Source organism: Sparus aurata, chromosome 4, assembly GCF_900880675.1.
Source record: "Sparus aurata chromosome 4, fSpaAur1.1, whole genome shotgun sequence".
Taxonomy (NCBI): Eukaryota; Metazoa; Chordata; class Actinopteri; order Spariformes; family Sparidae; genus Sparus; species Sparus aurata.
In genome coordinates this window covers 37,763,882-37,787,972 of record NC_044190.1, presented here as the reverse complement: position 1 = coordinate 37,787,972, position 24,091 = coordinate 37,763,882, and the positions used below count along the sequence as shown (strand labels likewise).

Sequence of the window (24,091 nt, the reverse complement as noted above, 5' to 3'; positions counted from 1 at the left end):
TTCTAATTACTCTGCTCTTCACACTTTGAATGGAGGACAGAAAAGGAAACCACGCTCTGCTCGAGCCGGCTGAGAGCCACTCGTCAGTCAGATCGCAGGCTGGATTTTTCCTCCACTGAGCAAAATGAAATGAATTGATTTATTTTTCTTGAGTCGGTGCATTATCTCTCCTCAGTGTGCGTCGGCTGCGTCACATCTTTTGAAACCTGCTTGTATGGAGGGCCTTTTTACAGATGCTGATTTCTATCATCCCCGCTGCTCTCCAGTGGTTTTTTTCCCTTTTGAACAACGTGACTCAGCCTCGGCATCGACTCTCTCTAAATAACACCGCCAGAGACGAACAGCAGAGAAACTGGTGGTGAAGTTTTCTGTGTGCTGCCTGCAGAAATCTGCTCCTTCAACACTTCTGCAGTGTTTCATGTCTCCATCCGGTGGCAGAACAAATAGCACAAAGCGTCAAACAAAGAAGTTCCTCTGCTGGTACAAAATATTTTAACTACATTTTGGGGTATTTTATTAGAGCAAAGAGACAAACAGGACCTGAGAGGGAGGTGATGACATTAAACAAAGTCTCATTGCACCCTAAAATCTGCCTAACTTATCAATAAGCCGGTTTTAGTCGTGTATGAATGACTCTCACATGGATTTTATCAATACTGCTCGTTCAGATACATGTGAAGGATTCACAGCCGACAGAGGGAAGAGACGCGACGCAGCGTCACACAGTCAGCTCGCAATCATTCACCACCAGCTCTGTGAAATATGACAGCAGTGGATGAAGACTGGAGCAGGAGTTCACCTCATGTTTGCTGAAGTGTTTGAGAAGCTGCAACAAACCTGCTGGTAGCCAGCACTACGGTCAGCCATGAGGGTCAAATTCACTCACATAAAACAGAACACAAAATTTGGAAAACACAAAATATCAGAAGAAATGTCGTTGTGTCTCGATCGTCTTTGTTTTCTGGCTCCCTTGAACCAACAGAGGAACTGATTTTAACACATAAATCATTCAGAATCAAAGTTTTAAAATCAGAAGATCACCAACATTAAGCTGCAATTATTTATCTAGCAGAGGTTAGATGCCCCGGACTATGTGCTGAGACCCTATTTGTACTGTTGCTGAAGTTTGGTGCTGTTCTGAGCATTATTTGTGGCTTTTTGGTGGCGGTTTATATTTGGATCCATTTACTGCAGTGTATTGTTGTCGTGCGGTCGTTTCTGAGGTTGATAAAACTCCGTAAATTAGCGGTCTGCTAACTTGATCTCTCGAGAGGGAGTCTAACACAGTTTCACTGTGATTTAGACCACGGATTAAACTTACACCGGAATATCCCTTTAATGAAAACAATTAAAACAAAAGAAGTAGTCTGATGATGTTCTGAAGAAGCGTAATGAACACAGTCTATCTGATGTGACTGAAGAACGAGATAAAGTTACCAAATGAAACGACCGTCACCGGAGTGAACTTGTCGCTGGTTTGAAGACTGTTGGAGCAAAACTGCAAAACTGCAAAATATAACAAAAGAAAAGTCTTTTTTAGACATTTTGCAGACGACCTGCAGGCAGCAGAGAGAATACAGAGACACACGACGTTTTCTGGATGTTTTATTTTGTTGAACTCCAGTTAACTTCCTGTCATGGTCAGATATTTCTGGTACAACTTTAACGGACGCTGACAACTAAAGTGTTTGTTTTATCTTCAGCATCAACGGTAAATATCAGCCGCTCAGAATCAAACAGAGAACTGATGTTCAGCAATCACAAGGAAAAAAACACTGAAGACGCTCTGGGGAAAAAAACTTGATTCCAAAATAGTTGAGACGCATAAACAAAACAAAACATGATAATCTGCTGATCCTGTTTGGAAACAGTCACAATATATTTAATGTTTTACCTCCTCAACTGATTCTGAACATGTTTCGAGTATGTCGAGTTGAGACAGGAGCAACAAAAACACTGTGAAAGTTGAGGAATGATCCAAAAACACGTGTCTGGATCGTTCCACAGGTAAACAGGTGATTGGATCGTGATTGGAAACACATGATCGTATAAAGGATGTTACCACGTGGCCTCGGGAACACTTCGTAAAAACTGTTCATGTTTGCAAATGATTCCAAAAATACATTTCTGGAAGTCGGGTGGTAAAATGTGTGACTTTGACTTCTCTGGCCGTCGGCTGGGAGACGTTACAGTCGCTCTCCGTGTCGTTTCTCCCCTCCAGCAGCTAATTACGTCTAATGAGTTCCGTCTGTTCTGCGGAGGTTGTTCAAAAGGCAATCAGGGATCTGCAGATGATAATTAACGGAGGAAGATGAAGACGAGGCAGGTTGAAGGGAAGGAGGGTTTAACAGGAACACGTCGGTGAGTTAACGAGCTCAGACCGTGTTTATCTCCACAGTCTGAGCCACCGAGCAGAGTCCGTTCCCCTCCTCCTGTAAGATCAGCAGCTCTCCTACCGTCTGCTCCCCGTGGACCACAATGCACTGCTCCGCGCCCTCTGATATCACCACCTCCACCAGCCCCTCCCCCGCCCCCATGTTCAGCGAGCTCTCCGAGGCGAGGAGCAGAGGGGCGGAGCTCGGCGAGGACAGGTCGTCGGTGCGGACGTAGACGACGGTGTGTTGGATGTCAACTGGAACCTCCCTGTCTCCTCCTCTCCCTTCTTGCCTCGCCCTCCTTCCCTCCCTCTTTCCTCGTCCCCTCCTCTGCTTCACTTGACCCGCCTCCTTCTCTCCTTCTCCCTGAGGGTTCGAGATCTTCTTGGGTCGGCCTCTGACGGGCTTCATGTGAACGGAGTCGAACTCCTGCACGTACTCTTTCTTGCTGCCTCCATCTCCTCCCTCTGACTCCCCCGTCTTCTCCTCCTCCTGAGCTCCTCCCTCCATCCTGTGCTGAGCTTGGTGCCTCAGCAGACTCTGTCTGACGGAGTAGGCGGCGCCGCAGTGGCAGTTGAACGGCTTCTCCATCACGTGAGACGACTTCATGTGTCTCCTCAGCTTCGTCGCCAAAGTGTAGCCTGAGGAAAGAAATCAGAATCCAACCTGAACCTCAAAAAATCAACTGTTTTTCTTCCATCGATGAGCAGTTAAAGGAGCAGTTCACCCAAAAACAAATCCAGTCAACATCTCCTCCCTTCATGATGATATAAAGTCAGGTGAAGTGTCATAGTCCATGGAGCTTCACAGTAGAACAGAGCTGCAGCATTCTGCTAAACAACTGAAGCACGTGGAGCATAATCCAAATCTACAGAAGCCCTGAGATGCCAAATTCAGGGTTCGTACACATTTTTCAAGGTCAAATTCAAGCACTTTTAAGGGTCAGTTACAACATTTTCCAGCACCTTATCGCTAGGGTAAAATACATATCTACAGGAATATATATACTCATGATTATTTTTTTTCACTTTTTATCACAATTATGTACATTGTATTATGCTGTAAACATCTAAAATGATGTTTCATAATAGCAAAAACTTTAGAAATTAACGGAGAACACAAAGTTTTATCCAAAAAAAGGGAAGCCACTTGGCGTTCTTCAGGTACACTTGCACCGGGACAAAGAGAGACCTGAGAGCACTCTGTAATTTTCTTTTTTGACATAAACTTTTATAAGCTTTTCGCTTATTCATCAAAGTTTATTAATATTGAACGCGTCATCAGTCCAAATTGCATCAAATTCACCTTCTCCTCAGCCATCCTTCTCTATTGCTGCCAGGCTGCATGTGTGACGACACACACACAGATTTTATTTCTCCTTGTAATAAGAAAACTATCCAGTCTGATCCCAATGTTGCCAAGACACAGAGTTATAATGTCAAGCACTTTCAAGCACTTAAACTAAAATCCAAGCACTTTTCAGACCTTGAAAACACAACATTGAAATTCACTTTCAAGGATTTCAAGCACCCGTACGAACCCTGCAAATTGATTTGAAAAGACGTGATCTCACCCTCGACATGTGGTCGAGTTTGTGCTCTCACCTCAGATCATCATCTTTCATCTTTGAAAAAAAAGGGTGTGAATGGAATCTTTCTAAATTAATTTGGGCTTTTGGAGACTTGAATTATGCCGGACGAGCTGTTTGCAGCAATTTTACATTTCTTTGGTTGTTTCTCCGTTTTAAATTGAGTCTCCAGCTGCTTCAGTTGTTTAGCAGAACGCTGCGACTCTGTTTTACTGTTCTGTGGACTACGACACTTCTCTTGGCCTCATGTGTTGGTTATCATGTTCTTGTGTTCTTTTCTTTCTTTCTTACGTGAACTTTTTCATTTGTTTTAACTCTTTACATATAAAGGGAGAGGCTGCTGTTCTTCTACATTTTTCCTGCTGTTCGTTCGTCTCTTATCAGACTCTCACTAAATCTCACAGATATACACTGTCATTCTTTACAAAGACGACAGCTGCTCACTGTAGTTTTTATCCAACGAACAAGAGGAGGCAGAGCGGTTGTTGGGGACTATTTCCAGTGGTGGATTGATCCTCACTTGGTGCTCTGGCGACTGTTTCTGGCAGCAGGACGGTGTTTGTGTTCACGGTGATGAAGGAATATTTCACCCAGTGCAACACTAGACAAATGTGCTTTAAGTAAATTACAAGAAAATCCATTAAGAACCGTCTCTGTTCATGAATATTACAATATAACTGAACTGGAGTCCAGAAATATCAATACTTCCTCCTGTGAACACATTTCACAAGAATAATAAAAGAAGAACATGGCGCGTGTGCCTGTACGTCGGTCCTGAGGGACGTCTCGGCTCTATAAAAAGTTAAAAGACTTCATCATTAATGCAACGACTGAACTCGGTACAAAAGTTTTCCACCAAGTCATGAAAAGTAAATGTGGACAAGCTTGTAATCAGCAGTTTGTGCTCGTACGCAGGACAGAACATCTGCAGCGAGACGAACGCGTCTGCTCGGAGAGGGAACCGGCCTGCGTGTGCTCTCCTGCGTACGACCGGCTTTTTCATTCAGCTGCAGTTTGTTTGTTCACTCTCCAGAAAACCTCGTCTTATTCTGCCACAAAGCAACTTCAGCCACGGGAGCAAAACACGAGTTATCTCTCTAAATTATGAGCTGCGTTTGACTGACCACAGAATAAATCATGAATCTACAATGTGTGACCAACATCGCTGATGTGTGGGACATTTGCTTTGCTTCAGTTCAGGGTGTGCATCCTCTGAAGGACTCGGCCTTTGTGGTCTTTGAAGGCGAGTCCTTCAGAGAGACCTTGTTAACATCGTCAGCCGTTGTTAAATGTGACGGTCTAGCCTTTGGAGCATTTCCTGGTTGCGTCACCAGATGTTTTACCCTTAGGTAACGATTTCTGCAGCCCAGGCCTGCTGAAAGTGACGATCTACGCCACGCGATGTCGCCATTTTCTCTCTTTCTTTCTTCTTTTTCGGGCACGCAAAGAATCTTGGGATATGTGAGGCCACGAAGGATCGTAGCGGTGCATCCTCCAAAAACAGGGAGAAGAAGGAGCATGTGTGGGCTGCATTTGGAGAATCGGGACAGCCTGCACAATTGTTGTGTCTCAATTCAGGCCTGAATTGAGACACAACAATTGTGACCACTTATTTTACTCAGTCTGAAGACTACAAGTCTGAAAACAATAAAGTTTATGAGTTTATCAGACTTCTGTTCACCTCTACCTGCTCCAGGTTACATTAGCTTCTATTTGCATAATCGAGGTGTGATGTGGAACTAGACACAATCCTGCCAGCCATGTCTAACATCACCCAGCTGCAGAGCAAATACTTGCAAAATGGGGGATGATTTCCAGCGTCTTCTCAAAAGACTCGCTCGGAGCCACAAACTGACAGCGACTCTTTGACATTGACGTCATTCCCCTTGTTCTCCCTCCTCCCTCCAACCGTCCGTCAGAAGAAAGTGTAACAAAACACGATATGAAACGGGCCCCTGGGGCGAAATTATGTCTGAATTATTAAAGACTGTGACGTTGGGATTAAAAAGCTCTGATGTCTTTTCTTTGTTGTGTGGGGGCTGTTGTTCCTGACGCACACTCCTCTGCTCGCCCGGCGCCGCTTCTTACTAACGGCCGTTACTTTAAGAGCAATAAAACCTTCGAGTAAAAAAAAAAAAAAAACACGTAAACATGCAGAGAGGCGACATTTCAATCTGTCCTCAGTCTCACATCTCAGCACAGCTTTCACAGCGTTAGTCACAAAGTCTTCCAGCTTCAGGGTTTAACTTCCTAATTATACAGGCCATTGAATTTTTAAAAAATCAGGAGTTGATGGAGAGCAACACGGAGCTGAAACAGAGCGAATACTGAACTGGTACTTTTCAGATGTGCATGAACTCGCCTCTAAATGAACGTGTTTACAGATTGTTAAACCTGCTGAGTGGCCCTGAAAAGATAATTACCATTTTAAGCAACTTTGTGAGGAAATGTTAAACTTTCTGACTTTGTTTCTGGTTCGCTGATAAGGAGCGCGGCGCAGACGGGATCAGGGCATCCCACACGGACAGAAAATGTGGGCTCAGATCCGTCACAGAACTATTAGTTATCTGGGAGAGATTAGAGGATTTATCCCCAGCCTGTATCCTTCTTTGATGTTTTTTTCCCCACAATTTTATTTTTCAGTATCTTCCTCTGACCTTTTCCACAGACGGAGCAGCGATGGGGTCTCTCTCCAGTGTGCAGCCTCTCGTGGGACTTCAGGCTGTGCGGGTCCCTCAGCGATTTTCCGCAGTAGCTACAGAGGAAACCTCCTCCTGTGTGGGAAAACATGTGCCGACGGAGTTCCGGTTTCTGGGAGAAAGTCTGGTCGCACTCGGCGCAGGGATACGGCTTCTCTCCGTTGTGGATCCTCAGATGGCACTCGAGGTTCCCTGAGAGACACAGACAGTCGTCGCAGCGTGAATATGCATTTGTCCAATAATGTGTGAAAATGAGGTTCTCTCACACAATTGATGCTGTCACTTTGACAAATGAAAGCATAAATTGTAGGAATTGATCACAGCGGGAGACGTCGGAAACATCCTCTCAGAGTGTAATCGTCTCGTTGAAAACACTCACATTAACTCATCGGTGTGATCTCAACAACAACAATATGGTTTCTGTCCTTCACAGTTAAAGGAACACGTTGACATTTGGGGGAAATATGTTTACTTTCTTGCTGAAGGTCAGAATAGAGGATCAATATTAATTCCACGTTGGTGTGTTCGGTAGCGAGGCGGCTCGCAGACGTCATTAGCTTGCTGACAAGACACAGCATGTAAACAGGATGCGTCCGTTTCTCCTGCTTTTAGTCTTTGTGCTGTAAAGTGTTGCAGACGGAGTGAGATAAAAGCAAAACCTGACTGTGAAAAACTTGAAAAATTGAGATGTTTTCATAAGATACACGAGGCGTTGGGAGACGACGGGTCTGTGACCAGTGCCGTAACGTTTGGGGAGCCCTACCCTGTGAAACTCTGGACTAAATTTAGACGAAATCGGTTTGATTAACACGACTAATGTGATTGCTAACGTGTCACTAACTGATGGAGCCGATCACAGCTGACATCGGGCGACAGCGGGGAACACCCTGGAGCATTAAGTGGATTGTTGGGTGTAAATAAAAGGAGGTGTGCTCTCTGTAGCCCTTTTTACACAGCAACGCCGCATTATTTCCGGAGCGGTGGTTCGTTAATTATCCGCTGTTTGTTGTTCACACAGAGTGAAGCATCTCCGCCTTAAAGACTCCTAAAGAGGCGTGACAGTACACGTCATGATGATGACGTCAGTGTGTTTTCAAGGTGTTTCCCAGGTGTCCTCCTGTCAATCTAAACCCGCGGACAGTTCATAATCATATGGATGCTGTTATAATGTGTAGCGATTGAGATCCCGACCCACCAAACATCCTGGAAAGTGACAAAGTTACGTTTTTTTAAACTGGAAGCTGTCTGACTCGGAGGCTGTTTTCTGGGGGAAAGTTCCCTGAAGTCTCGGTCCGGAGGGCTGACAGTCGCGGTGATGTATTTTCATCACAAACACTCGGTGAGTTAAAGTTATTTGCCGGTGACAGACGCTGTTTTTCGGGCAGAAATGTGACAAAGAGTTGGTAGGATGGTCGGGACGACAGACAGGAGGACGGACAGGAGGACGGGCAGGAGGACGTACAGGAGGACAGACAGGAGGACAGACAGGAGGACAGGCAGGAGGACGGGCAGGAGGACAGACAGGAGGACGGACAGGAGGACAGACAGGAGGACGGACAGGAGGACAGACAGGAGGACGGACAGGAGGACGGACAGGAGGACAGACAGGAGGACGTACAGGAGGACAGACAGGAAGACAGACAGGAGGACAGACAGGAGGACAGACAGGAAGACAGACAGGAGGACAGACAGGAGGACAGACAGGAGGACGGACAGGAGGACGGGCAGGAGGACAGACAGGAGGACGGGCAGGAGGACGTACAGGAGGACGGACAGGAGGACAGACAGGAGGATGGACAGGAGGATGGACAGGAGGACGGACAGGAGGACGGACAGGAGGACAAAAGCTTCTCCACGTATATCTGTGGTATTTTTTCCTCACTTTAGTTGCCAAAGACAGTTACAGTTACTACGTTACTGTTGTTTGGTCCTGTAACGTTGCTTTGTGGAACATTTCTCTGTATTAAGTTGAGTGAAGGACCTGTGCAGTTAACAGACTGTACGATTGACACGCCCCCGCTCCGCGTCGCCGGCTTATCCGTTCGCCAATAACACGGCCCTGTTACAACCTCCAGAGGCGGATCAGCGCCGGAGAGAAATTTCACCCCTCGCCACATCTGAAACTTTCACACAGAGGAGGACGAGAAGAATTGGCGCAGGATCCTCGCATGCAAACAGCAGTGTGGACACAGCGAGGAGGTCACAGCAGCATTTTTCCCACCTGACCGTCAGACAGCTTGTCGCAGCTCCAGGATCAGAACCGGGCCTCTGACCTTACCTTTCTGACTGAAGCACTTCCCGCAGTGCTGACATATGTGAGGTTTTTCCCCCGTGTGGAGCTTCATGTGGTTCCTCAGAGAGCCGGAGTTAGCCAGCAGCTTGGAGCAGACTGTACACTGCACCTGAGAGAGAACAACAAAATCAAATGCAGCGTGTCTTTCCCCCCTCTTTTTAAACACTTTAACTTCAAAAACTGCTGTTCAGGGAGAAAAAAAAAACAAGACCTGCATGAAAATTTAAAGATGTTACGTGAGAGATTTTTTAAAAACGGGCTGAGCGGCACAGAGACGGAACATTTTTAAGAAACTGTGTTTGTCTGAAATAGCTGAGCGGAAGGTGAACAGAGGAAGCAGGAATTTAAGATTATTCCTCCCTGGTGATCGAGGAGTTCAGGAGAAAAATGAATCAATTAAGCTGCTCTCTGTCCCGCTTATTAAAAACTGCAGTCATTTAAAAATGTCAACGCGAGCTAACAAGCACTTGTTCACATTTGCATTCAGTGTCACACAAATACAAGGCTTGAATCCTCGAGCTTCAACAAATGTGTTGCATGTAATTTATTCTTCATGTAATTTATTCTTCATTTGATTCAGATCAAATCAGACGCTGCTGCATGGAACCAGCTTATGTGACGGGTCAGTGTGAAGAACAGTGTGAAACCATTGAAAGGACTGAGTACGTGATTGTTCTCGGACTCCACAAAGAAATTCACTCATCATCTCCCTCCACGCTGATATGAAGTCAGATGAAGCAGCATTCTGCTAAACAACTGAAGCAGCTGGATGATCCTCTGAAGTCTCTGAAAGCCCTGAGATACCAAATTGATTTAAAAAGTTGTTAAAGTGAAACTCTCGCCAAAATGCAAACTAGGCTCCTAAAGCTCAGTTCCATATAAATGCAGGATAATTTGTTGTTTTGTCGTTAGCGAAAAACAATATTGACCTTGAAGTTGAAAAAGGAGCCTCATATAAGAAACAATAAACGGTAAAGTCACGTGAGATCTGGCGTGGATAGTTGTTGCTGGAAGACAGTAGTTCCACCTTAACTGTCCTCCAGGTTACGTCACATTCTGAGATCGACACTTCTCCACTGGCAGGACGGCGGCGAGCGGAACAAGCTACTGCTAACGTGAGTTGTTCAAGAACCTTCTTTTTAGTAAACTCTGTGTACACAAACAATGTTCTCAATGCTCGTGTTCATGTGTAGAGACCCTGGTGATACTACCAGCAAAGTTTCATGTTGTGTCGAGACTTCTTACTGTTTTAAACATAGAGATTTTGATGCTATCGTAAAAGTGCCCGTAGCACTGCCATTGAAAATGAGTTTGACCCGAAAATAAAAATACGGGAAAATCTTAAAAGTGCCTCTTTCGTCGTAATTATGCTTTTACAAGAAGGTTAAATTTTGGGTTGCATTCTGGCGAGAGTTTCACTTTAAGTGGCAGAAACACCAACAGAAACCTGGTCTGAAGTCAACAGTGCAGAATCTTTCCTGCTATTAAAAGGTGCATTATTCAGACAGTGAGATGCGCCTTAAAGTGCCTCTTTCGTCGTAATTATGCTTTTACACAAATTTGACTCGGGTACATTCGCAAAAAGACCCTCGGTTGCATTTTGGCGAGAGTTTCACTTTAATTACAGTCTTATTTAGCTGAAGTCTTCACTGTCGTCACTAAGTGCTCGAAGGTTTAAATATTTAATCATCCAAAAACTTGCCAGATGAACTACACGGAGCCATTTTCTGCATTCTTCACCACTGTTTCCTCCAGTGTCCATGTTGGTTGGTTTGTTGGTTTGTCAGCAGGTTTACACAAAAACTACTGAATGGATCTTGATGATCCTCTGAGGGCGGACGGGTCTCGGCCCAGAACAGAGCCCGTTAACTTTTGGTGCAGATTCAGGAATCTTTTCTCACTTTCTTTAACATCTTTGTTTAATTGCTCAATTGCATCAGGTATGTCGGCAGAGGTTTGCGCTCTACCGAGTGCCATTCTACTATCAGTTGTTTTTGACATTTTAAAACAAGTCTCCAGTAACTTCACCAGACTTTCCATCAGCATGAGGGGAGCAGATGATAATAAATTTTTCTTTTCCTGTAACGCTGCAGAGTAAAACAGCTCCGTACCCTCGGCGGCTGCGTGTAGATCATCCTGCTGCAGTGAAGGAGGCGGTGGATGCGTAGCGAGGGGCGGCGTGCGAAGGCCTTGCCACAGTGCTCGCAGACGTAAGGTTTCTCTCCGGTGTGCAGGACCATGTGCTCCTTCAGGTCCCGCTTCAGGCCGTAGGTCTTCTCGCAGTGAGGACAGGAGAAGGGACGCTCCCCGCGGTGATTCATCTGGAAATCACACCATTATCATTTGAGATAGCACCTATTATCATCCTGCCGTTGTTTCTATTCACTGGGATGAGTAAATTGCTACCCTGCATGATGACTAAGCTTGTGGCCAACAAGGGAGAAAAGGAAAAGCTCTCTGTGCACTCTGTTTAAAAAAGCCGACTGTGACGTAGCTTGTTTTTCTGTGGCCATTTTATCGTCAAGGTTTTTTTTGTTTTTTTTCCTCCTGCAGACAACTGAGGAAAGAGGATAACAACTCTGATAGGCAGAAAATGTTCTGTAAACATCAGCTTTTGGTCACAGAAAAAGCTGCATGGTTCAACATAAACATCAGACAAGGAGGCATCGGTAGAAAAAATGCAGAGATGAGCAAAGAGGGTGAGAAGAAAAGGGACGAAATGAATATTATCTGACAGTATCCGGCTTAAATGTTGGTGGATACAAAGAGAGATGTGTTTGAGGTAGTTTGTCCAACAGAGAGCATGAAAAGTTTATCTGTCAGCTGAAGAATATAAACGTCTGTGTGTCTCATACTGCTCACTGCTGCAGCTCACTCTGTCTCAGCTCCTGTCTCTTTAAGGCCCTCTGCCTGCTCTGATTGGTCAGCTCATACGCGCCTGAGCCAGCGACGCTAACAACAACAGAGCAGCTGTGCTAAATCAAGTCTTACGTGCCAGAGAAAGAAAGAAAGAAAGAAAGAAAGAAAGAAAGAAAGACAGAAGGGTTATTTCACCTGATGAGCTCTGAAACTCTCTGCAGAGGTGTAGCTCTTCCCGCACTCTTGGCAGCTGAAGGGTTTCTCCTCCGTGTGGCTGAACTGGTGTTTCTTTAAGTGTCCGATCTGGAAGAACTTTTTACCACAGCTGGAACATCTGTACCGCCTCTCTCTGGCCTCTGGACTCCACGTGTGAGCCGCCGCAGCAGCCTCGGCGTCAGGTTGCGTTGAAATCACCGTGACCTTCTCTGCGGCCGACTCGGCGGCCTCGGTGGCGTTCTGACCCTCGGGCTGTGAGGGCGGGTCGGGCCCGGCGGGGGATCGCTTCACTCGGCTGCTCAGACGGTGAACTCGTCGTGGTTTAGCAGCCAGGCGGGAGCTGCAGCGGACCGGAGGAGGCGCAGAATCAGCTGCGACGTCACCTGTGCTGTCCGCGTGTTCACCTGCTGCTGCGTCGTCGTGACTGAAAGCGTCGGTCGTTCTGTCGCTGCGACAGTCCGGCAGCTTCTCAGCTCTCCTCTTCTTCAGGTTTGTGGTCGTGTGACTCCTCCTGATGCATCTGCGGGGTTTCCTGAGCTGTTCTTCCTCCTGTGTTCTCTCCTGTTTGTCCATCGTCTCCTCGTCCTTTTCTTCATCGACTGACGTGTTTGTAGCCGCAGTCTCTTCTGTGACATCTGTCGAACGAAAAAGATTACAGTATGAGATGATTCGTTGATTGAAAGAAGATGTATCTACTCTCTCAAATGTCAGGATTTGCGACTTTTCTTTGTTTTTATCTGTGTTCACTGGATATTTTGGGGTTCTGGACTCTTGGCTGGACGACAAAAGCAATCGGACGACATTGTGAACGGCATTTTTTTTTGTTTTTTTGTCATTTTATAGACTAAATAATCAAATTTGTTGCAGTCAAATCAATAATCTATTATATCTAAATTCCATGCTTTTTAATATGGCTGCAAACTATCTGATGTGTTAAATATGATATGTGGCTAAATCTCTCTCATCTTGGACTATCAGTTTGCTGAAATATGTTTCTGAAAGCATTGTGAGCGGGAAAGAAGTTCTGTAGCACCAGAATCTGGATTCACATTCGAACAGCGCTGCCAGATTTTATAGTTTAATCAGAGTTTCGTGAAGCAGTCGGTGTTCAGATGCTTTAATTTAAACGACACGCACGTTTGTTTTGTTCTGAGACGTCGGCGCTCTACAGCGACATCGAGTGGCAGCAGTGTGACGTCTTTCATAATAACAAATCCAATATTTTCTCTGAATCTAAATGAAATATTATGTTTGTTAAGCTCAGTTATTACAGCAAATAAATGTGTGAACGTTTATATTTATATCTACACATGTTCTGTCTGAACACCTTCTACCTTCTTATATTCACACGTTTGTGCTGCATTTATTACAAATATCACATCTGCTTTATCTGCTCGCTTTTATATTCTATTCCATCTTCTCATTACTGTGTTTTTCACGTTTCTTTCCTTCCCTCTAAATCAAATCAATATTTACAACCACAACAAATGTAATTTCTCTGCAGGGATCCACTGACAGTTATCATATTATCTTTCATTTAGTATCCGTAATTGTTTTGGAGATGCATTTATGATTTATTGGCTCAATCTGTTTAACTCAGGGCACTAAAAGAGCAACCGTTTAATAAGATATCTACGACACCGCCGCAGTCCGCTGCAGCTGTGTGTTTTCTGCACGAGGGTCGTCGTTAATGTGCCATCAATCACCGCACATTAACGCTCCACCATCCAGAAATAATAAAGGATTAGCCGAGCAAATTATTCCTTTAAAACAAACGAGCTTTAATGATTTTGTTTTTTCGGCTCGTTGTGTTTTTAGTGTTCGTCCTCTAATTATTCATCTGCACTCTGCTGGAGTGTTTTCAGCTGACGAGAGGTTTCCACTCACGAAGCTCTCCACAGAAACTAACTGATGCCAGAGATGTTCAAAATGTCTGCAGTGGAATTTTACAGCGAAGTCGACTGAGAGCTACATTTCATTTAACCACAACTGAGCCTGTAATTACACAACAGGTTGGTAAATGTGGAGTCTTTACTGTTGTTGTTGCGTCTGCTGGAGTTGAATGTCCCTCTGGCTCCTCCAGGTGGAGACTGAATATAAAGTGGACTGAGGCGGCACCGCCTGATGCCATTAATCACAGCCACTTTACTTTATATGTAGATGAAGGTTTATACATCCTAATTACTTAAATAACGCTACAAAATCATTTATTATTCCTTTAAAAACTCAGTAATCATCCAAACGTATCTCGATATAAATAACAAACACTTCCTTATGGAATGTATCAAAATTAATACAAAATACCGGAAAGAGAAAAATGTAATCACTAGAATACAGTCTCAACATTCACTAATCTTCATTAGTGATAAATATTAAAGTGTCCTGTTAATGGGGCAACAGGATTTAAAGGTGCAGTATGTAAGAATCAGCCACTCATTGAGTTTATACTCCAGACAAACAGGGGGCAGCGTCTCACCAGAGGAAACAGAGCTCACTGTTACCTGTACCAGTAGTTAGTTAGGTAGCTGAGCTGGTCCTGCAGCTGGTGCTGACTCTGCCTGTACTGGGAGCACTGGGGGAGTGTTGGTGGTGTTTACTATCGGCCTGTCACCTTAAAGGCCCCCACACACCGCCCAAACTCAAACCAACAGCCAACTGCCTTTATCCGACCACTCCGTTGCCTCTCGTTGCCAGCTCCTCAGTAGCGTGTACGTTCTGCACTTATGCGAGATGCAATAAGCCTCCTCAACAGCGGGTGGCGCTAGTGTTAAAGACGCTGGACAGAGGTTTATGCACGCGACTCTCTTTACTTTCGATCAAAACGAAACTAAACTATTTCAGACAAAAACAGCTGCATACTAAACATGCAGCGAGGCATTACCAAACAAATACAGATTAATTCGACACAATAACGGGTGGTCTCATGCCAGTACTCCAAAACATGAAAACAGGAAATGACGGAACGGAATGCATTAAAAAACAAAGCACACACAGTATTCTGCCCCTCTCACACACCGCGCTGATTCGCTAGCACACCGCCAATCAGAGAATCCAATGGCTCAGACGTCCGACGGCCCACCTCCTCAGACTTCCCATGTTGAATTCGAGCAGACGCCGTCCAAGCGGCTCCGAAAGCTTCCGACACAGCTGAACACACCAAATATATTTGTTCCTGAACACGTCCGAGTCTCTCCAAACGCTTTAGACGTCCAACGGTTGGGCCGGTGTGTTCCTGCCTTAAAATGTAAACAGTGCCTCCGGGCTAGCTGGTTAGCATGCTAACTTCAGAAGACATCTCTGAAATTCAGTATGTATACGTTTCTTACTTATTACACTTTATGGCTGCATCAATAAATATTTTCATATCAGTCAAATGACTTTATGTAATGTAAATAGGGCGACTTGTCGAGGCACAATCAGTTTCCCTCAACTACACTGAGCGTTTTAGCGTCTTTCAGCTTATTGTTTTAGTTTTTCTCATGTACTGTGGCAGCAAACGGCTCCTTGCAAACCCAACACAGTTACAATTATAATGCTAACACAAGTGTGAATATGTGTTTGTTGTTTTTTAGACATGAGTAAACCTGCGAGATTGACTTCCTGTCTGTTTTTTTTCCATTTTTTTTACTTTTTGCTTGTTCTATGTTCATCATCATGAAAGCGCTGCAAGAACAGAAAGCAGCAGATCATTTCACCTCCACAGACACTGAGAGGATGATAAACTTGTTTTAAAAGTATTAATCAATAATATTCTGTTATTTTTTCAGACCCTGATGATGTAAGTTACTGCGGAGTGAGAACTCTTTTAGAGACTGTACATTTATAACTGCAGCCTGGAAGCAAAATGTTGATTTCCATTTTAAAATAAACCATCAAGTCCTGAAAACCAGCTACACAGACAGGCAGTTGATGTAAAATAAATACTCAACTGCAACTTCTAGAGATGAAAATACATTAATATTTTCATAATGTCTGTGTGTCTGTCTGTCTGTAGCCTTTACCTGTACGTCCGCTGGTCTCGCCCTGTGCGTCGGGGCTGTCAGGTGCGTGACGTTTCCCCGCGGTGTCGTCGTACAGCAGCAGCTCTGCTCCTGGCTGGATGTCCTGAAACACTCGCAGACACACATCCACACACTCGTCCACACACACCTCTCCACAGGTGCACTGCACGGCCACGTTCTGCTGGGCTCTGCTTTGCGCCTGGCAGGCAAATCTGAGGGGAAACAAACACAAATGCATGCATAAGGAAAGATATCATACTGAATCTAATATGTGCTCGTATCTCAGCCTCTGGAGAATGATGCCAGGTTTCATCCTAGCGGGTGTAAATGCAACCGGAGATTTAGGACATGAAATGCACATGAGGTCAAATATGATGTGAACATAAGGGCTATATGATAATTAGGATGAGTAACAGATTGTTTGGGGAGTTGCCATGAAGGCAGCGACCGCCCCCTCATCACGGGAGACTCGTGGCAGAAAGTGACAGTGCAAATATTTTCCAGTTTCAGTGTCTTGGAGAGAAAAATAGGCCAGTTTTTAATCAGGACACAACACAGCACAGAGCCTGGAGCGAGACGCAGTGTTGGCTCGACACACACAGACAGACAGCAGTGGAAGAAAGTGCACACACACACACACACACACACACACACACACACACACACACACACACACACAGTGTTGACAAAGCACAACACACTCAATATGGTAAAAACCTGGAACATGGCGGGAGAGAAGGATGGTCTTCAGTAATGTATGAAGTAGCTGACAGAATGGTGAGACAATATTAATATTTTACGTGACATCTTTATTCATCTATTCATCCCAGAATCTTTATTATCATAAAACTTTTGTCTTCTGTCAACGACTGAAACATCTCACCAACTATTCAACTGATTGCAATGAAACTCTGTGCAGGTATTCATGTTTAATTATAAGATAAATCCTGATTACTTTGGTGAAGCTTTAAAGGAGAACTTTGGTCGATTTAAACATGCAGCTTCATTGCTCAAGCTACCCTCGACTTGCCAGTACCGAAGACGCGAACAAATTTGGTCCAGCCATTACAGAGCTCCGTGAACGGAGACTTAGCATTGAACGCTAACAGCATGGAGTCAGAACTTTACACTGTGTTTTAAGCGTCTTAACATGCTCCACATCTCACACCAAAAGTTATGCAACATCAGCAGACACCTTAGCACACAGCACTGTAGCGTGTATGAGTCAAACTGAATAAAAAAGTAGTTAAAACAGTGTGTTTGTGCAAGGAGCTACTTACCTGTTTGTTGACATCCGTGTGTTCCGGTAGCTAGACCAAACTAGCATATCCATCGAGTGTGCACTTAACAGGCTTAACAGGCTATTGTAAGGCTCATGGCTCATGACAGGCTGTAACATGGACATGTACATTATGAACAGAAACACGAAAATGCTGGAATACGTTTCCGTCTCCGCCAGTGAGGGAGTAAGTGCACACTCGATGGATATGCTAGTTTGGTCTAGCTACCGGAAGACACGGATGTCAACAAACAGGGAAGTAGCTCCTTGCACAAACACACTGTTTTAACTACTTTTTTATTCATTTTGAGTCATACACGCTACAGTGCTGCGTGCTAAGGTGTCTGCTGATGTTGCATAACTTTTGGTGTGAGATGTGGAGCATGTTAAGATGCTTAAAACACAGTGTAAAGTTCTGACCCCATGCTGTTAGCGTTCAATGCTACATCTCCGTTCACGGAGCTCTGTAATGGCTGGACCAAATTTGTTCGCGTCTTCGGTACTGGCAAGTCAAGGGTAGCTTGAGCAATGAAGCTGCATGTTTAAATCGACCGAAGTTCTCCTTTAACTTTTCATCTTGCATCATCAGGTGAAAATATTTCTTTGTCCAGTACTTTAGTTTGTGAATCAATACCTGCAGAGCTTGTGTCATTCCCGTCAGCCTCAGATGTTCACATGCTAAATCAAAGGTGGGTGAACATGATATTAAACATTATGGTAACATTATACTTGCTAAACAGCATGTTAGCATTGTCTCTGTGAGCATTCAGCATGCAGCTGAAAGCACCGCTGTGGTGTAACCTCACAGAGCTGCTAGCGTGTCTGTTGTCTCTTACACTTGTTACTTCTGAGTTTGTATCTCCGGCTGGATGCAGGAGACCTGGATGCTGCTGGCTGCACCGCAAATTGGCCTCCGAGGACAATAAAGATCTCTTGACTTGACAACAGTGGTAATAAACCCAGTATGTGTGTAACGAAGTGTGTTAACTTACTTGATCCAGACGGTGTTTTGTAGTGCAGCATCTTTATTTGCTGCCATCTCCATCAGCAGCTACAAAACACAACACAGAGGTTTCAATTCTTTAATGTGTAATAAATACAGCAAACATCTCTGCAACACTGACGACTTCGACATCCTCACTGTTGTTTCTTCACACTGACTGTGTTAAACTAAAATTCTGGCTGAATCTTACAAATTGCTCCATTAACGCGTCCACGCCTGACTCGGTCCGACTTACTACAAACGAGGCTGAGCGGAGAGGGAGGCGAGTTCTCATCAGTGCATCTTCTGATCTGTTTCTCCTGTGGAGCGCTGGAGGAAACGAGGAGGGCTGATTCATTATCTGCCCACAGGGTCGGCTCTTCATTAAGCGGTGAAGCTTAATTTATCTGACAAAATGGTTTTCAAACTAAATAAGAAGCTGCTGCTTAATGAATCATCTGAAAGCTGAACGATGAGATGTCCTCGAACCAGTCAGTGGGGATGGATGGGACTTAACTCTGGAGGTTTGATGCTTCACTGCTGCCTTTTGAATCGTAATATGAATACTGCACGACTTCTGTTACATCGAGGCCTCAGCTGAGACTTCTGGACTCTAAATGGACAACAACCCGCACAAAATGTTAATAAAACGTATCTTCCGGTTGGAATTTGTGTTTCTGTCGATCGCCTTGTTGTCGCTCTTCGCTGTGTTTTGTACTGATTTTAAAAGACTTAATGCTCGTTCAGGTGCAGCCGCGATTCAGAACTTATGATAATTGCAGATTTCAGAGACTAAAATTTGACTACCGGTGTCACTGAATATGTACAATTACAGGTACTCATGAAAACGACAAACATTAAGTTTAAGCATGCAGGCACAGAAGATGGCGCTTAAGTGCACTCTGAGTGCATTTAATGAGTGTCAGCTGCATCCTGGTGAATCAAAATGCTGTTTGAGTTTTGAATTTAAGGACAAAAATGGAAACATTCAGACATGAATAAGTGAATGACTGAGGTATTGTGAGGGTAACATACGTCAAGGGGAACAAAAAGTTTATTTTCTGGGCAGTTTTCATGGGTTAAAGGTCCAGTGTGCAGGACTTAGTGGCACATTTGTTGAAGGTTTCAGATTGCAAACAACCGAAAACATTTTGAAAGGTTCAATACTCAATATTAAGCAGAATAAAACCAAAAACTGAGTTCATTCTCTTATAGAAATATTCAAATGTACAGTTGAAAGTTCAGAGTGTTTCTGTCTGTTTGTACTTTAATGCTCTTGATTTTTAAAATGTACATTCACGTTACCGTCTGTGCCTCGGTGCTGCTGGTCTGGCCCGTTTTGGACTCAGAGTTCGTCGTGAGTTCATCGTCTGGGCTGTGAGTCACCGGCTCAGCGTGATGCTTGGATGCCCACTCGGCGTCCCCCTCCCTCCCCAGCAGGGATCCCGCCTCCAGCGAGCGGCCGACCCACCACAGCCCCAGTCTGCCCTCACAGAGCCGCGAGGGCCCCACGGCGACGCCGCAGGGAAGCAATGAGCAGAGAAACGAGGCGAGTGCATCCGGGATGGAAGGATGAAGGCCGGCCATCAACCTGCACAGAGAAATAAACAGCAGGTTACAGAGAGAAGAGAAAACAAGACGGAGCCACCAGGCTGCACATTTAACCACCAGAAGACTCAATCAAACACCTTTTGTTTTTACATCATGCTGATACTTTTGAACAAACTTTGACCTATTTTTATATCTGCAGTGTTAAATTTATCCTCTGTCCTATTTCATTTGCAGTGTTTTTGTTTTTTTTTTTTATCTCAGTCTGACATCATTTGTTCAGTATACTACAGATTCCAGCTATAAAACAAGAGCGAAATGAATACTTAGGATTTATGATGACCTATTTTAGATTCTTTGATGTTTTTCACTTTAAAATGATCGATGTGCTGTCTGTGAAAAATTATGTTCGACCAGATAATCATGACACAGCATGACAAGTTTCATATCGTCCCATGAACACCACACGCCCTGCAGCCATGACGGTGATGGACCCCCCGTGCAGTTTGCGTTCTGGGCCAACAGGACTGTGGACGATGGAGTCAACCTGGAGCTGCACTTCATCCTCCAGCGTCTACACGGACAGAAAGCTCAGATGAGGACGGGATGAGTCTGCATTCAGACAGGAAGCAGCACTGCTGACAACCTGGTCGGCTACACTCCGCCGACCTCCCACTGGACACATCAACAACAGAGTCACAGCTTCAGATTAATTTAGGTTTCTTGGCAACACCTTCTCCAAGGATCTAAAATGGGACAAACATGCCACAGACAGTGCTGGTCCAGTTCTAAACTGCTGTCTTTGAGTTCATGCTCACATTCTCCATCACAGAGCAGCAAACCAACAGGAAATTCAGAGGCTGCATCACATCGTTATCTCCGCCTAAAAGATAACTGGCTGCAAATCATTGATCAGCAGGACTCCAGCAGCCTGCTGGCAAGATCATCATGTCCGACCCGGCCCGCCTGGACACGGACTCTCTGAACCTCGACCCTCAGGCAAAAAGACTCACTCGTAAAAAACCTCCATGAGGAGACAGAGGAGCAGCTTCTCTCTGAAAGATGTTATAATATCGTCATGTTGGTTACACATGCCTCATCAAATACTCACACTTAATGTAGCATATGTCTGATTTTAACTCTATCTCCATGTGTCGCTCAATTCTGCTCTCATCACTTCCATAAATGTTACACATCTCTCTTCTATCTCGATAACAAACTGTGTATGTCAATTCAAACTTGTATATTCCATTTCAAAACATTCGTAACTTTCTGTAAATAGATTCTGGATTTAAAGCTGCTGTAAACACTGACGTCGTTTAAACTTCCTGTCTGTTTTGCTGTCAGCGACCACCTCCCTCTTCTCTACGTCACCACATGAACACAGAGCGATAATCAGCTGACAGCAGCAGACAGGAAGATGCTGCTCTCTGTGGCTGTGTCTCAGTTCAGGGTCTGCATCCTTCAGAGGAGCATTTGAAGGCCAATTACGTCACGATGCCATGTAGGGCTGTCCCAATCTGAAGGCTCCTCCAGATGCGGCCTTTTTTTGGAGGATGCACCTGCTACGATCCTTTGTGGCCTCACATATCCCAAGATTCTTTGCGCGCCCGAAAAAGAAGAGAGAAAGAGAGAAAATGGCGACATCGCGTGGCGTAGATCGTCACTTTCGTGGGCCTGGGCGGCAGAAATCGTGACGTAAGGGTAAAACATCTGGTGACGCAACCAGGAAATGCTCCAAAGGCTAGACCGTCACATTTAACAACGGCTGACGAGGTTAACAAGGTCTCTCTGAAGGACTCGGCCTTCAAAGACCACAAAGGCCGAGTCCTTCAGAGGATGCAGACCCTGAACTGAGACACAGCCACAGTCAGTGTGCATCAGCAGACAGGACCGCCTCTTTCTTAAATTCTGCATCCTGATTGGTTAATGTTGGCGGGGATACCAGAAAATGTCTTCTCTGACCAAACTCTCTATAACAGCTGTTGAACACTTATTTTAATAAGATAATGGCATATACTGCAGCTTTAATTAATTTAATTTATTCTTTCGTAATCTTTTGATGGTTTTATACGTTGTTGTTCTTATTTCCCATGTTGTGATTGTGGACCTGATGCCAAGACACTTTATATGCTTGCTAAAAAAAAAAAACAAGATTATGATTTTATCAACTTACATGCATTCACTGTAAATGCATCTATGAAAGAGAGAGTTGCATCACAGAGGAACACGTGTTTCAGCCGGCTAAAGTCAGAACGGTCAGAACAGAAAATACTGAATACATTAAATACACTTTAATATTATATTATATTATATTATATTCAGGTCCAGTAACATAGATTCTGATGAAGTGAGCTATTCTAGAACTCTTTCGCCCTCTGATTATTTTAAACATTATTAATAAATCCCTTTAAAGAAGCTGCACACTGGCTGGCAGGCTGACTTCAGGCTAACGCAGGGAAAAGGCATTTCTGGCCAACAACAATCACAACAACACTGGTTCTGTTAGCTGTGAGCTATTTAAATAGACTTAAATTAAAGGACTGTCCTTCTTATGGACACTGAGTATTATGGCTATTATTGATTAATCATAAAATATATGAACTTTTAGCAGAATGCAGAAGAAATCAGAAACAGCGTGTGTCGATGTTTCCCAGCTATCAACTTTAACGGTGCGTTAGCTTCGGTTAGCTAAGTGGCTTTTGTCGGCAAAAATCTGTCATTAAAGATTTTATTAATAATTGTAATAATCATAATAACTGTGTACATACTTCGGATGTGCTCGGCGTTTTAAGATTGATTGTTTTAAATTTAATTATGCCGATGTAAACTCTGGGAAAGCCATCGTAATCCAGCAAGTAAAAGAAACAACGGAAGTCCATCACGTCTGTGGTCCGGCTGGAAAAAGTGTTAGGATGTGTCAGTGGTTCCGCCCCACAGTCGCACACGGGGAAGGCTACAAATATCATTCAGTTGTTAGTTTGTATGATTATATCAATAATATAAATACTTATCTATTTACATTTTGTATGAAGGTACCAAAATTATTATTTATTTAATACTTATTTAATAGTTCTTTTATTTAGAACTCTTTGAGAAGGGTAATCTCTTTTTTGAGGGACACTTTGGTCAAAATTTATAATAAACAGGAAAAAAAAACACAATTTAAACATAATTTAATACAGGCACATAATCAAACAGCCGTTGATTTTTTTTTATCATGCTCTTTTCTTCTTCGTTGTAGTTTCTAGTGTCAGACTGTGGTGCCGTTCTGTCTACAGAAAGTGAAGGAAGTATGTCTCAAATCCAATTTGGACTTGATTTATTTATCAGGGGGAGGTGTAGTGATTTTAATATTACATGTGTTGGTCAGTTATCCTGCCCAGAGCATGTTAGTGGCTCATTTTTCAACCACACCTGAGTAGTTGCTGTTTGTTTGGCAGACTTACCTGTCCTCCTATAATTCAAATCCTAGTAAATTAAAAAATGATTTAAATAAAAAACTGTTTGAATTAGAACTGTGCTTTCTTAGCCAGTTATTGTTTACATTTTGGCAAATAGAAACCATTAAAAGTATGCAGATATGCTACTGATGAACACATTTATAGATAATTATTCCTGGATTACTTTGGTCCAGTGTTGTTTTCAATTTATTCTTTATTCTGTTCAGATTCTTAAAACTCAGCACCTTCCTATATACATCATATTAAATGACACAATGTTCTTATTTTGTTAACTTGTGTCATGTTTTCCTGATATGGTTTTTAGTTTTCAGCTCCATGTTGATCTCAAACAGCAAAATAAACTCTGGTGACACAAACTGAGTGTTTCTAATTGGATGTAATCTGAAGTGGTCATGGTTTGTTTACAGCAGGACGTACTTAGCAGGTTGTTTTAGGTTACAAACATTTTCTGTTTTCTACCAATTAAAAAGTGCAAAATATGCTGAGAGAGTCGATTCATCCGGAGGCCCGGGGCAGCGAGGTGAACCGGTGTGTGTGTGTGTGTGTGTAGGGTGGGGTACAGAGGATCCTTAAAGGACCCTATTCAGTCACAAGGTAATGCTGACGCCATGTTTCACCCACCCTGTTGGGCAAATACAAATTTACCGTAATTTTATTATTCCAGTGAGTCAGTGCAGTTTTGTGTTTACCTCGGCTGCTGCCACAGAAACACTGAGCTCACTGAGAGGCAGACGGAAGGTGAAAGACGCGGTTGTTGTCTGTACCTGGAATATCTGGGCGGTGACGC

At 43.9% G+C, this 24,091-nt stretch overlaps 1 protein-coding gene across 3 annotated transcripts; it reads right to left on the bottom strand.

The window, feature by feature from the left end:
- Positions 1 to 1,589: 1,589 nt before the first annotated feature.
- Positions 1,590 to 22,736, bottom strand: znf408 (zinc finger protein 408). 3 transcript variants are annotated; one of them, XM_030413501.1, is made up of 9 exons: positions 22,612 to 22,736; positions 19,598 to 19,883; positions 18,303 to 18,361; positions 16,032 to 16,243; positions 12,010 to 12,665; positions 11,067 to 11,276; positions 8,941 to 9,064; positions 6,621 to 6,854; positions 1,590 to 3,016 (listed from the first exon to the last, which is right to left on the bottom strand). In XM_030413501.1, the coding sequence occupies exons 2-9, from the start codon at positions 19,877 to 19,879 to the stop codon at positions 2,376 to 2,378; spliced, it is 2,418 nt and encodes an 805-aa protein (XP_030269361.1). In that variant the 5' UTR covers positions 19,880 to 19,883; positions 22,612 to 22,736; the 3' UTR covers positions 1,590 to 2,375. The 3 variants fall into 3 exon arrangements, with proteins under 3 accessions (XP_030269361.1, XP_030269360.1, XP_030269362.1); XM_030413500.1 differs by lacking the exon at positions 22,612 to 22,736 and adding an exon at positions 22,017 to 22,181; XM_030413502.1 differs by lacking the exon at positions 22,612 to 22,736 and adding an exon at positions 20,952 to 21,147.
- Positions 22,737 to 24,091: the final 1,355 nt, after the last annotated feature.